Raw genomic sequence first — 15,189 nt, forward strand, 5'->3', positions numbered from 1 at the left:
CATGGTTGCACTATAAATAATAGATTCCAGACTGAATACAGAGTTCTTCACTTACTGGGAATTAATATGTGAGCAGTAGTTCTACCAGTAAGTTACACGTTCTATTACTGTACTAGATGTTCTACAGGCAGAGTAAACTGTACATGTTCATTTAGTTCTAGCTGCTTTCACACATGCACTGGAACCCTGAACGTATCCAGACTGGAAATGACCTGGACTTTTACCTTCCAGGTGATTTTGGTGGTGTCTGCTGTGTCAGATACCACAGATGAGCTACTAGTAAGACTAGTAATCAGTAGTTTCTCATGTCTGTGGTTTATTATGTACTAGGAGAGGTTTACAGTACAACGTTGCTTAGAAACTGTTAGTAGTTTTGAAGTTGTATGAGTTAGTTACAGTAGCAGGATCATCTTTTACAGTTGGGATGTTTGTGACTTTGCAGAATTAGTTTCTTTTCCTGTTTGTTTTTGTCTCAGCGAGGTCTGAAAACACTAATGGTGCTAGTTAGCACAGTTTTAATTGTTGGTATTGTGCATTAGTGCTCTTATTGAGAAAACAATTATCAGTTGAAATGGAACAATCAGTCATTTAATCCATTAGTCAATCAACAGAAAAACAGGATTGTGAGCAAAGGATTAATTGTTTCGATAATTCTCAAACAAAAGTAAGAATAAAATACTAATTATTATCTGAGTCCAGACTTTCAAATGAGGGAATTGTTGCTTTTCTATTTAAAATGAAAGACGTCATTGATGTCACGCTAAGCTGTGGGAATTAGAAACTGGCATTTATCAAATAAGTAATTGTAGAAATAATCAGCACTCGCTGCTCGTGTCTACAGGTTGTTATAGAATCACTTGATGAATTTGTAGTTTTCTTTTATAGATTTATTCCAGTGGTCAACTCTCTGTGTTTGTACGTTACTGCAGGCGTCAGTCAGTTCACACGTTAAACAGGTTTTTATGTGACCGAGCTGATTGCTCACATCCCTGTGGTGAGATACAGTGAGTTTGTGTGTGTGTGAGTGTGTGTGTGAGAGCATTTTCTCTGCTGTCTCTTTGCTGACCTTCCCTCATCAGTTTCGATTGACTCAGCCAATCAAGAGTCTGCATTGCCTCTGCCTCTCACACACACACACACACACACACACACACACACACACACACACACAGCAAGACGCCCACATTGATTGACCTGGTCGATAAAAACACAATATGGAGCTCAGCAGCAATCAGTCAACAACAGGGAAGCACACAGTCGGAGGTGTTGCACCCTATCAGATACCTGTGTGTGTGTCTGTGTGTGTGCAAAACATAAAATGCATGTCTGGGGAGGGACAGGGGACATCCTGTATATGAGTCTCATGCCAAGAATTTTATATTGAATTAAAAAGCAATAATGCTTCTGAAGTCAAAAGGTTTTCAGACACAGTGAAAACCTCTGGTCTCTGTCCAGACTTAACAAAAAACCTCTAGGTTGTCAGAGTCTTTCATGAGGAAAAAATAATAATATTAAAGTAGATTTCTACTATATTCTACATTATCATTATAGAGTTGTGGTAATATTGGTAAAATCACCTAACTGGAGGGAATAATATGCAGATGCTAAATTATCATATTGTCACATTATAATTTGTACTAAATGAAAGAAAGTGAAATTTAAAAACTGGCTGTTGTTGACCACAGGATTGAATATAATAGAGAAAACAGATGGATCACCATCTGTTTCCATCTCACCTGACAACAAACACCAGCCAATAGGAGAGAGACAGGTTATTACCTGCTTTGAAACCAGAAGCTTTAAACAGATGTGGATTCAGCTTTTGCTGCTTTTTAAGACTTGTGTGTTTGGGGTATGAGTTGCTTAATTGACAGCTACCTTAGTCTACAACTCTGAGGCTCGGGCTCCCTGAAGTCGAATATTACAATTTTATGACGGCAGCAAGTGATGAACACAAGCTCCAGGTTTGACAGTGTTCCTGCAGAAAGTTGGAGAGACAACAACGACAGTTTGGTGATTATTTCCCAAGGTTTGTGGGGTTTGGCTCTCAAAGTTTCTTTGGCATAGATTTGGCTTCCTAAAGACTAAGCGGCATGCAAACAGCACCACGTAGCATAAAACAGCTCCGAAAACTGAACCCATCTGGCCCTGAGACAGTTTGCAAAAAATGGGAGAATATAAAAAAATCTACAAACATACAAAGCAGAATATCCCCATTAAAAGGTCGAATGAACAGTCCATTAACACCACTACGGGAGCGTTTAGTTGCACTTCCCTTCCCATCACTTTAATCGCCATCATCATCATCATTATCACAGCATCAGGGACTAATGTGAAGCCTAATTGCACTAACTGGAGTCGCACACAAACCTTCCTCCCATCTCAGCGTGACAGGTTCCCAGTTTATCTCACGGGGTGGAGTGAGGTTTACTTTGAAACAGCATTAAATGCTGTTTTACAACAGAGAACTCATATATCGAAAGTTTTCTGTCTTCTTCGTCCTCCAGCATCAGGACTTTAGTTCAGACATCTGTTTGCTGCAGTAATTATACACCTGGCCCTCACCTGAAGGAGGATCTCTGTCTGAGATGAAGCATCCTTCTCAAGGTTTCCTCCTTTTTTTTCCTCCTTAATGAGGATTTTGGAGACATTACCTTGATCCGATGACAGTATTAATTTAGCATCTGATAATGGGATGCTGCTGAGACCTTTAAGACTAATAAAACAGTGTCTGCAAGCACCTGCACTGCTCTGGTGTCCTTGGGCAAGATGCTGCAGCTGTGTCCCAGCTCCATTTACAACACTTACATTAATACTAAGTTAACACTAAAATACTTTGAACAGTGTTACTACAAGTGGTCCTAGCTGTTCTCCCGTGTTGTGTACATAAATTACAAATCATTTCCTCACTTTACTAATTACTCTTGAGTTGAATAAGTAATGATGATGCTGATTTTTTTATTTCCATTCCTCAACATCCTGTTTGCACTGCTGCACATTATTGTCGGTTCTTCAAACAGTGCAGCCAACCTCAGCTCCCAGAGGAAGGACTCCAGCTTACAGGAGGTGTAGATTCATCTAGAACATGGTTTCTGTTGAGACAGGATCATTTAGTAGAAATACTCTTGGCCTAAAATAACAAGCTGTGGGCAGGATGGCAGAAAACAGTGAAACCGAAGTGGGAACACTTCTCAGTCCCACCCACGCTGTCTGATTGACAGGTGATGTTTGGGAGGTGCAGGCAGACACACGCAGGTGAGAAGCACCTGGTGACTGAATTAAAATCTCCAGTCAAAGCAGACGATGTGGTGATGAAGTGAAGTGAAGAGCAGGGATTTCACCTGCTGCAGAGAAACCGCTTCATTCTCATTCAGCACACCTGTGTGTGTGAGGTGTGTGTTGTGTGACCTTTAAAGGGAGGAGAATAGTGTGTGTTACCAGGATTTTCAGTGGCGAAATGAAAAAGTCAAACTTGACAAGGTCTCTCCTTTTCTTCTCACCGCCCCACAAACACACATACTACTTTCTATAGCTGTGGGGACACTCAGGCCTATAATACAGTCCACAGACCCCCCCCCCCCCCCCCCCAACGTGATCACGACTAAACGTTCAACACAGCCCTAACACTAAGTCTCAACTAAACCTGATTCAAACCTGAACCAGAAAACCAAGCCCCAATCAAGAGGAGCAGACAAAATGTCCTCACAAAGACGGTACTGAACTGAAACTCTGTCATGCAGCCACTGACTCTCTCTCTCTCTCTCACTCGCTCGCTCGCTCGTCCTCTTTCATTTTCATTTCTAACACTTCTTTCTCCCTTAATCCATGTCTGTCATGTCTCTCTCTCCTTCACCTCCCTGTCATTTCCTTTCTCTCTCGTCCTCCTCATACAGACTCTGTCACTGGTGTCTGGCTTCATGTGAATACCAATGGATCTGGTGGAGGACGAGTGGGCGAGCGAGCAGTGGGGAGACAGAGAGAGAGCGAGCATGCTAATAGGGTTGAAGTTTCTGGAGCTTGACTTCAGTGTTGGGAGCGTCTGTCTCAGCCTTAAAGCAACAGTTCACTTCAGCAGAATGCAGAACGTGCACGTCTGCTGGGATCGGATGTTGTATGGGTCTCAGTTCAGTAATTATTTGATAGCTGTGTAGAAAGATGTGTCAGTGACAACACCTGCATGTTCTGAATGGAAACACGAGGTTAGTGATCACAGAGAGACTTGGAGTAGCTGTTTTCTCGAGAGACCGTCCTCCCCAGAGAAACAACCGTGTTTGTCTGTTTGCCACCTGAGTTACATTTACCTGAGGAAAACCATCCCGTGGTTTGTGAATTTTGACTGTTTGTGTCACGACTTCTAAGAGAATGAATGAGCACCAACAGCAAGTCTACACAGAAAGACATTCAGATGCTTTTTTTGTCTTGTGGTTAAAGTAATCCAACTCCCCGGCTGAAGAGAGAGACCAGGACGTTTAGTTTGTTGGACATTACGTTTCCAAGTCCCAAAGCAGTCCCAAATCATGATACTGCCACCACCACGGCACGCACAGTTGGGAACAAGTGCTTGTGCTGTAATGCAGAGTTTGGTTATTGCTTCTCGTTCAGTCCGATGTGGTATCAACTGTGCACAGAACATTCCTCCGTCAGCCTACAGGTTCTTTATGGAGAGTAGTGACCAAACTCTTTGGAAATTCTTCTTTTAGCCTTTTCCAGTCTAGTTAGCATCAACAAGTCAAACAATGGTCTTCAGAAATCACCTTTGTTCAAGTCATGACTCACTTCTACAAACGTGTGTTGTCAAGATCAGACTTTGAAAGTGAAGACCCAGATTTCTCTTCTTTCAATGTGCAAACACAAGTGATTTCTAAAAGATAGGGGTGGAGGGAAGAACAGATAAAATAGAGGAAGAAGATATAAGTGCTGAAGGAAAGGCAGAGTATAAGAATACTGTAAGTTTTAGACTGTCAGAAAACTGAAAATAGTGACAGGAAAGTGAGGAAACTTCACCCAGAAAATTTCACCCTGAATCCCAGAAACTTTTCCAATTCAGACTGACAGCAGAGAGAGAAACTTTCAGACTGACAGAGGAGAGAAAGAAACAAAGTGATAGAGCGAGAGAGAGCAGGCCGAGAATGAAACGTTTCTATGTCGGGCTGTAATTAGCATAATATTTTTCTGTGTGAGCCTCCATCATCCTATTTATAACTGTCAGAATGAAGGACAGAGATGAAAGTGTGGAAATGGCGAACATGAAATCGTGTGTGTTAAACACGGGGGATGTGTGTGTGTTAATCCTGACTGGACGTATAATGACTGCTTGCTCTATTTCAACAGTCTTTTGCATAAAAGACAAATTTGTTCCATGGTGTCTTGTATCAAAGCGAAGCCTCAGGGAGATGCTGGCTTTGAGGTTTGAGACAGTTGCCAGTTCAAGTCCCGGACCAGACGGGGTGCAGGGAATAAAGCCCCCGGACGGCCAACAGTGCAGGGCATGAAATTAGCTTTTTGTTTCTGAGGGTATTTTTGGCGCTTTGATCAGGATTTCAGGGACATGCTGCTGCTTCTGAGCAATTGAAGTATGAAATAATAACGGGGAGTTTGCAGGTCCTTAAAGTGCTATTCTACCCAAATGCACATCCGGTATCGTCAAAGGCTTAACTGCTGGCTCACGGACACAGTAGAGCTTTTAGTGGGCCGAGAATACTGTGGGACCATGTGGTATCACCCTAATACTGATATAGACATATAATAAGTTTTGTATCTACTGTGTATGATCTCTCTCATAAAAGAGTACAGAAGCACAGAGAAGCCAGTATTCTCCCTTTAGCTCCATTTTGGGCTCCACCAGCAGCCAAGAGAAGTCTATGTGCAGCGGACAGCAGCTGCTGGTGTTGTCGACACTACACCTGCTTGTTGTTAGCGTTAACAACAGAGACACAGAGGTTGGTTAGATTTGTAGTTAATTCAAATAACTAAAGATATTTCAACAAAGGACAGAAGATTCTGTGTCACCTGTGGAAACGTCCCCCTCCACCTGTCAGCAGTTTGACTCCACTCAGAACGTATTGTAAAATGTGTGAAAGGCTCCGTGAGTGTCAGCAGGTAAATCAACCTGTCAGTCTCCGGTCTGGGTGGCCGCCAGGTGTGTGCTCTGAATGTGAAGCAGGTCGGCAGTAATGAAAAACGCTCCCGCGGTGCTCAATCAGGCCTCCAGGTTAAAGCAGAGCTGGAGACAAACAAAAGCTACCTGAAAGTCACAGCTTTCATTTGTTAAAGTGGTTAATCACTGAGACGGAGCGCGGAGGTGACTCGGCCCCGAGTGCCGTCTGGAAAAACAGCAACAACAGGAAAACAACCAGAATACAGTTAAATCAAAATCCTTCAATGTGATGAAATGAAGTCCGAACATTAGCATCTGTAAATGGTCTTTAGGAAGCGAGGGGTGACATACAACACGTCTCACGGTAGAAACACGTCTCACGGTAGAAACACGTCACAGGGTAGAAACACGTCACACGGTAGAAACACGTCACACGGTAGAAACACGTCACAAAGTAGAAACACGTCACAAAGTAGAAACACGTCACAAAGTAGAAACACGTCACACGGTAGAAACACGTCACACGGTAGAAACACGTCACACGGTAGAAACACGTCACACGGTAGAAACACGTCACAAAGTAGAAACACGTCTCACGGTAGAAACACGTCACAAAGTAGAAACACGTCTCACGGTAGAAACACGTCTCACGGTAGAAACACGTCACACGGTAGAAACACGTCACACGGTAGAAACACGTCACAAAGTAGAAACACGTCACAGGGTAGAAACACGTCACAAAGTAGAAACACGTCACAAAGTAGAAACACGTCACACGGTAGAAACACGTCACAGGGTAGAAACACGTCTCACGGTAGAAACACGTCACACGGTAGAAACACGTCTCACGGTAGAAACACGTCTCACGGTAGAAACACGTCACACGGTAGAAACACGTCACACGGTAGAAACACGTCACAGGGTAGAAACACGTCACACGGTAGAAACACGTCACACGGTAGAAACACGTCACACGGTAGAAACACGTCTCACGGTAGAAACACGTCACAAAGTAGAAACACGTCTCACGGTAGAAACACGTCACAGGGTAGAAACACGTCACAGGGTAGAAACACGTCTCACGGTAGTAACACGTCACACGGTAGAAACACGTCTCACGGTAGAAACACGTCTCACGGTAGAAACACGTCAGAAACACGTCACACGGTAGAAACACGTCACACGGTAGAAACACGTCACAGGGTAGAAACACGTCACACGGTAGAAACACGTCACACGGTAGAAACACGTCACAGGGTAGAAACACGTCACAAAGTAGAAACACGTCACAGGGTAGAAACACGTCACACGGTAGAAACACGTCACAAAGTAGAAACACGTCACACGGTAGAAACACGTCACACGGTAGAAACACGTCACAAAGTAGAAACACGTCACAGGGTAGAAACACGTCACACGGTAGAAACACGTCACACGGTAGAAACACGTCACACGGTAGAAACACGTCACAGGGTAGAAACACGTCTCACGGTAGAAACACGTCACACGGTAGAAACACGTCACAAAGTAGAAACACGTCACACGGTAGAAACACGTCACACGGTAGAAACACGTCACAAAGTAGAAACACGTCACAGGGTAGAAACACGTCACACAGTCGATAACTTGACTTTTTCTGGCTGCAACATTCAGAAAGTTCGACATCATGGAACAAACCAACAACTGGTTTTACTTTAATCCCGACACACGAGCAGCGTTTGTGTGTCTACGTATTGATCACTGCAGTGTTGATCTGACAGTGTGTGTGTGTGTGTGTGTGTGTGTGTGTGTGAGCGTGCACGTGACTGGACATGCTGATGACTCATTGTATCTGAGAGGCTTTGATGCTCAATCTGGACCTGATGAGGTGAACGTAGCGAAACAATAAACGCTCTTTCATCTCTGCTCTCCTTCATCTCTCCATCCTTTTCTCATCCTCCTGTTCTCTCCTTCAAATCCCGTCGGTCTCCTCCTCTTCGCTTTCTTCCCCTCCTGTCCTCCTCCTCTATCCCCGTTGTCTCAGCTGTGAACCGCCTCTCTCTCATTAGGTCCAATCCTCGTCTCTGTCTGTCCTTCCTTTCTTCCTCTCACCTCTGCTCCCCCTGTTTTTCCTCCTCCACTCTTTCATTGCTTTAAGTCCGCTCGTCCAGCCAGACACGCCTCTGCCTGCAGGTCTAAAAGTTGCTTTAAGTTCATGAGCTACATCACATCAGGCTCCTCCACTGATATCTATGATTCAAATCTCTGTTTCCATTGGTACATTTTCTGTTTTCTTTTTCTTTGATGCAGATCTTATGAAATATTTAGATTTTCTGATTTATCATTTCTTCTGTAAGCTCTCATTGCAGAGCAGGTTTAAATCTCTCTGTACAGAACAGATGCACTCACATGACCTCTGCTCCTTTGCAGCGATGATCTAATAAAAGGCTCCTTCTTTATTCTGCAGGTGTTCGTCGTTTTCCAGACATGGACCAACGTGCCGCTGCTAACGTCCACTACACCCTGCTGATCGCCTGCGTGCTGGTGGCCTTCTTTCTGGGCGCCATCTTGTCCGGCTTCCTGGTGTCATGCTACTGCAGCCGCAGCGCAGCTCACCGGGCGAGGAGGCTGGGGAAGGACCCGGAGGCGTCACTGCCCCACGCCCTGTCCCTGAGGTCCCTCGCCAAGCTTAATGGACTGCTGGACGGACAGCCCAAGGTGGGTGTAGTTTATATATAATATAATGTAGAAAAGTGCCCACACTCACAGGTAATTCCAGCGTGACCTGGACATATTTGCTCAGTTTTCACATTTCTAAAAACACTGTGGGCTGGTTAGTTAATATCATTAAGAATTCATTAATGCCTCTAAAAAACATGTCTGCAAGCTGCTGAAGGTTTGGAAGATTTTTCCAAGTTGTAATGTGTTACCTCCAAATGACTTCACACTTTAGACAGATGGAGAACTTTGAAGGTGAACTGTGCTGTTCCAGCAGCCAAACTACACGACAATAAGTCCAAATTAAACAGCAGGGAAACAATATGATGACTATTCCCATGATCTGTAAAACCTAATGATGGCACCCAGTAATATGCTGTACATTATAATACAGGAGACATTTTTTAATTTCAAAAATAAATACATACATGTGTATTTACAAACACTGAATACTAAAATATTTAACATATTTCAATATTTAAAATATTTTTTTTGTTAAATATACAGAATCTGAGAAGTTGTTTTCAGACCTGATTTTATGCACTAGACTAGTAGACAGCAGGTTTAGTTTAATTTCACTTCAGGGAACATTATCTAAGTATAGATAACTATGGTTCTCTCTACAACCTAAAACAACTGATTCCAACGTTAGGAGCATTACCATCTATGTAAGCGATTCACGTACATGGTTTTGTTTTGACCTATAATGTGTTGATTGTTCCACCTGATGGGAGAAAGACTGCTGCTGCAGAGAAGCAGCTTTTCAGGGAAACATATGCAAATCTGTGTGCAGTCTTGTTATGTTGTTGTAGAAAGTACAGATGGATTTTTGAAGTCTCTGGGTGATGTGGGGGAAGTTGAACATCTCCCAGTTTGAGAGAAAGCAGAAAATAAACACATAACCTGTGCCGTGTTTCACACACATTTGCAGCAGATTTGGAAGGTTTCATTGTTCAAGATGAGCCAAGAAGCAGCAACATAATCAGCTGAATTTTGAGCAGCATTGTTAATATTCATCCTCCTTCCTCCTCACCCTGGGGGGAGACATAATAAGTTAACAGCCTCACTTCAGTCTTTCATTCAGCCATTACGCTCAAACATTTCATTATGAACTCTGTCCTTTTCCAAATGTCCTTGAGCAAGAAACAGAATCTCTGAGCTCCAGCTGACCTCTAACTCTTACTCAAATGTATATTTATACACGTTCTTATTAAAGAGCCAGTGAAGACGTTTGTCCTCACAGCTCATTTTCTTTAAACACTAAAACAGACAATTCCTGAATTTATTATCTTCTGGCAGTGTGCTTATTCCTCCTTTTCTTTTGTCTTTGTTCAGGAGGACAAACTGGACATGTCCACTCCAAAGATGTACAGCTCATTTATCCCCAATGGGCAGGCCGAGCCTCACCTCCACACCCCCGTCCACCAGGGCCTGCCACTTGGAGACCCCGACCTCAGCCTGTCTCAGGTAGGACAGCTCATCGTGGAGTGCAGCCCGGTCCGTCTGAGTCCAACATGAAGCATATTCCATTTATTCCGTCACCCTGAGAGATAAAATGAGCTATTCCTTTAAAACTCTGAGTGTAAAAGATGAAGATGAACATCAATCCCATATCGGTGTGAGTAAAGGTGTAGTTATCTTAGTATAAGGACTGGAGGCAGCTGGAATTAATCATCCAGACTTTGTGCAAACCACAACACGTTATCAGCTCCGTGAGGCTGTACTCGAAGTACAGCTGAGGCTGATCAGTACTTTGGCAGATTTTAAACTGTTGACTTGATGTCAGAGGATGATTAAAGTCTGCAGAATTTATCCTCTGGAGACCACGAATGAAATGAGTTGTATCTGGGCCATGTTGTAAAAACTACAATATCCAGATGTGGTTGGTGAACATGGATTCTGTAGCTTCAGGGTGAAGTGAGACTGAAATCCACCTGGCAGGTAGAGTTGTATACATGAACTGTGGGAGACACACGACACACTCTGTCTGCTGCTGAAACCGTTTTCACACACAAACTTATTAAACAAGAATATACACGAATCAGGCAAACGTCAAACCGGCCGGACACCGGAAAACGTTTACTGTATCAATGTCCAATCAGTCGTTTCCACTTGAACATGAATAGGGAGTGGATTGGGAGACTCCAGCAGGTCTAATTTCAGGCTTTGGACAGAACCAGGCGAGCTGTTCACCTTTGCTTCCAATACAGTGGATTTAAAACAGGTTTGGTTTGAGGCTGTTCCTTCAGAATCTCTCCATAAGATTGATTGTTTTTCTTTTTGGAGATGTTAACAACACAGAAACAGTCGATTTATTATCACATGGTTTAATGTGATTAGTGAAACACAGCAGTCTAACTCATTAGTTAATACATTAAGTGACTTTTGTTAATTATTGTTTGCAGGATTTTAAATATTAGGTTCAGCTCTTCTGTATCATTGTGTTTGAAGTTTGTCAGACACTCAGTATTATACCAACATAGTGAGCCTGTTAGTTGTAGTCACGGTGCTAATGCAGTCCAATTTTCGAGTCATTAGCACGTTGGCGGCAAAATCCGGAAACAGTAAATGAGCCACAATAATTAAAGGTTATTTTAAATGTACCTGAACCCAAACCCACCTGATGTGCATCATTCTGAACCTGTGGTTTGTGATTATGGGGATTCGGACATTATAATGTTAATGAATGTTTCTGAAACCACCGGTCTAACCTCTGTTTAGTCTCTGTCTCAGGCTGATGGAGAGCTGTCCGGCCTGCCCACGCCGGACTCCACCCCAGAGCTCCCCATTAAGAACATGAAGGCCCTGCGGCACCATCAGTACGAGAAGAACCAGAACTGCAACAACGCCAAGGACAGCAACCCCAAATCTGGCCCCAGCTGCTCCGGATCCAGTCTGGGCTTCATGGCCGTTGTCGGAAACCCTTTGACCCAGCAATCCTTTCCTTTCGCTCATCACCATGGCAACAGTTTCAGCAATGGAGCAGCTCATGGGATGGGCGCTTCTTCAACCTCACTGCACCTCCCCGAGGAAAGAAATGTCTCGAATGATGAACGTGGAGGAGCAGGAGGCGGGGGAGCCGCACATCACCACCACTCCCAGCAGTCCCTCCCCCAGACGGTGGTGGACGTGTCGGCGCTGGACGAGCTGTTGAAACACATCCATGAGGTCAGCGCGTCGGGGACGGGAGGCATCAAGGTCCTCACCTCCACCTCCTCGTCCTCCCTATTCCCCGCGTCCACATCTGGAGGGCATCATCACAACCACCGCCACCGCACCCAGCATGGACAGACCCGCCCCCACCAGTACAACCACAGCCATCACCATAGCAACCACCACAACAATAACAGCAGCGGTCACCATCACCAGCAGCAGATCCCCGAGACGGAACCAGCTTCATATTACAGCACATCCACGCTGCCAAGGGACGGCCTCCCCAAGCGTCCAGACGCACCACCTCAAAACTCAACTTCGTCCTCCTCTTCCTCTTCCTCCTCCTCCTCCAACAACCCCACATCCTCCACTTCCATCCCGTCCTCCTCCTCGTCTTCGTCCTCGACTCCACTTCAGCAGCAGGTGATTCCAGAGAGACCTGGAGTAAGTGGGGTCTCGGTGACACGCCACCATTCCCAGCGCCATGCTCTTATTAAGATGGGCAGTGGGGGCGGGGCTGTTCCACGCCACCACAGCTTCAACCAACGGGGGACACAGTATGCACACTTTCTAGCTAGGATGAACACCAACAGCAGCAGCAATGGCCCCCCAGCCACAAGCGCGGGGGACAACGCGAACAGCAGTACTAACAGTGAGAGTCAGCGGCCATCGATCACCAGCACCTGTCTGACACGGCAGCACAGCTACAGCGAAGGGCCACATGCGCAGCGAGCGGCAGTGGTTCGGAGAACGGTGTCTCTCAAACCCCAAGTCCCACCGAAGCCTCTGTTCCTGCCAAACACAGCAGCATCACCAGTCACAGAGGCAGGAAAATACAACTACTGAGACTGCAGGAGGTGGGAGGTGGCACCACTCCAGCCCTCACCGAGGAAAGCGCTCCAGAATGCCTGCAGGGCAAATAAGACATGACTAAATGAGAGCATTGATGGGACGAAAACACTAAAGAGACTAAAGAGGTTTCTGTCCCCATCACTCATTACGACCCTTCAGTTGTGGTTATTTTCCTGCTGTCGCTGAGTCACGACCGCTGCATTGTCGCTGCTTCTCTCACAGAGCAGAGCCCTGAATAGAGCCACACAGAGGACTGTCAAATAAACATCTCTGACTCACTTCTTCAGTAGGTCGGGGACGCCCGTGGCTCCCGCTCCCTCACGACAGACTGCGGATCAAACCCAGCTCCGTCTGAGAAACATTCCAAAAGCAGGACGAAAAGATGTTAATGATGCAAAAGGAGTCCCTGAGGCTGGAGGTGGCCTGAAAAATTGTTGATTAATGCAGTTTTCTTATGAGTGCTTTGATCTGATGTCCCCAGTTGTTGCACCTTGGCATGGGGCCCGGATTTCATTTGCAAAGATTTAAAAAACAGGGAAACAGGCTGCTGTAGACCTGAAACGAACATAATCTGGGACTTGTGGAAGTATTGACATTTCTCCAGGAACTGGAGTCAGAGTAATGGTATTTCATTCCACAGGAGAAAATGAACAGAATCATATAAATGCCTAAAAGGTAATTCCTTTGTTTGCTTTGGAAGCCTTTTGTTCCTCTACATGTGGTCTGATAAATTGACATTAAAGAGAGGAGTCACTCTTTTCCAAAGGAAAAACAGAAACAAAGCTGCAGTGAGCTTTTGTTTGACAGGATGTTCAGAGATGGAGATTTTTGTATACCGACACATCAGCTCTGGTTCCGCTTCAGCTGTGGGATCACATCATAATGTTAACATCCAGCAGCCACAGGAATCTCTTGATTTCCACCCTGACAGTACATACAACCCACACGAATGTTCTTTTCTTTACCACACTGCTTTGTGAAAACACATTAACACAAGCATTGATTGAGCTTTAGCCACGGAGCCCTAGAGGTGATGGACAAATGAATCCCTCAGTTTACTAATTCATCTGTTCAGTACAGTTGTTATTCCATTAAATGCAGAGTTTGTGTCTCAAAATGACTTAATTGATTCTCTTGAATTGATAATTGCCATGAAATCACTTGATTTGCTCCGTGTCCTCTGTCTTTAACCATGAAGCACTTCAAAACTCCACAGCTGATTTTCTTTTAACTGGCTGACGTGCAGGATTAATAATGTTCAACTGAAGTCAATGAAAATCAAACTTATTTCATGCTAATTGCAGGTTATTAACTACAAAATTTTATTTTTCAAAAATGTTTTTTAACCTACTGAGCTCCGTCGTTAGTCCAGGGCAGCGGCTCCCAAACGTGGCTGGAGCTTCCTGGGATACGTGGGAGAGAACAAGTGGAAGTGAACATGTGACCAATAATTGAATCAATTCATTCTTTACATTCAATATGTCTAACAGAGATGAACATCATCGTTACCCTGAGACTAAGACCACTAAGCACCAACACGGCATGTTCATCTCTGAGGGAATTTGGGTAAACGTGACTTTTGAGCCATTTTGGTTTGGTTGCATTGGAAAAGTGAATCAGTGTGCTGCTGACTGATGTCTGTGGGAGTGTTTCTTCACAGATGGTCTAAAAAAATCCCAACTGTGAAGAGAATCTGCTGTTTCCTGTTTTACTTTTACTTTCCAGTGTTTATCACTGGTCAAGAACACTTTTTTTTTTTTTTTTTTTAACTCTGTGGCAGTTTTGTTTTTTTGGGCATTCGTCCTGCAGCCGACGGAGGACGAGCCAAATAAATAAGCAACATTTTGAGGCAACGTAGACGAGCAGTACTGCCAGCAATAGCAATAAAAGTCTGTGATTTGGGAAGTAATCCCTGTAAATAAAATAATACTGCATAATAAAAACTGCACGGAAAGTACTGACGTAGCTAAGAACAGTTGCCTGTGTCCATGTTGCCTCAACATGTAGCTGCTTGGTGAAGTCATCATCATTTTAGATTTATAAATGTTTTAAATGCTAGAATTTAAAACCTGTGCTGGAACTGAAGGCTGAATATGTTACACAGACACACTGCAGTCTCTCAACTGATGCCAAGACTAATCTGTACAGAACCACACTGGTAATTCTGCATGTTTTAGCCCAGTATCTGACACCGTGTTACTGCTGACCAGCTGTTCTAAACATTTTGGATTAAGTTCTCCAAACTTTGCTAAAACACTTTCATGAAGTTAAATCCAATAAAAAAATCTACTAACACTATCATTGTTCCAACAGTAAAAACTATTCAAAGTACAAAACACTCATTTGCTCACCTTGGATTTCACAGTCAAAGCTGCTGGTGTGTTCAGAGA

General features: G+C 44.2%; 1 protein-coding gene across 3 annotated transcripts in view; it reads left to right on the plus strand.

Moving 5' to 3' along the window:
- The window catches only part of LOC113155161 (semaphorin-6D-like), a 120,076-nt gene extending 104,919 nt beyond the window's left edge, over positions 1-15,157 (plus strand). For 2 of the 3 annotated variants that reach the window (XM_026349716.1, XM_026349718.1), the window contains 3 exons: positions 8,544-8,794; positions 10,130-10,261; positions 11,516-15,157. In XM_026349716.1, the coding sequence (XP_026205501.1) occupies positions 8,544-8,794; positions 10,130-10,261; positions 11,516-12,793 (1,661 nt within the window). In that variant the 3' untranslated portion in view covers positions 12,794-15,157. The remainder of the gene's footprint in view (positions 1-8,543; positions 8,795-10,129; positions 10,262-11,515) is intronic. The other variant, XM_026349717.1, reaches the window with a different exon arrangement.
- The last annotated feature ends 32 nt before the right edge of the window (positions 15,158-15,189 follow it).

This window comes from Anabas testudineus, chromosome 11, assembly GCF_900324465.2.
Source record: "Anabas testudineus chromosome 11, fAnaTes1.2, whole genome shotgun sequence".
NCBI lineage: Eukaryota > Metazoa > Chordata > Actinopteri > Anabantiformes > Anabantidae > Anabas > Anabas testudineus.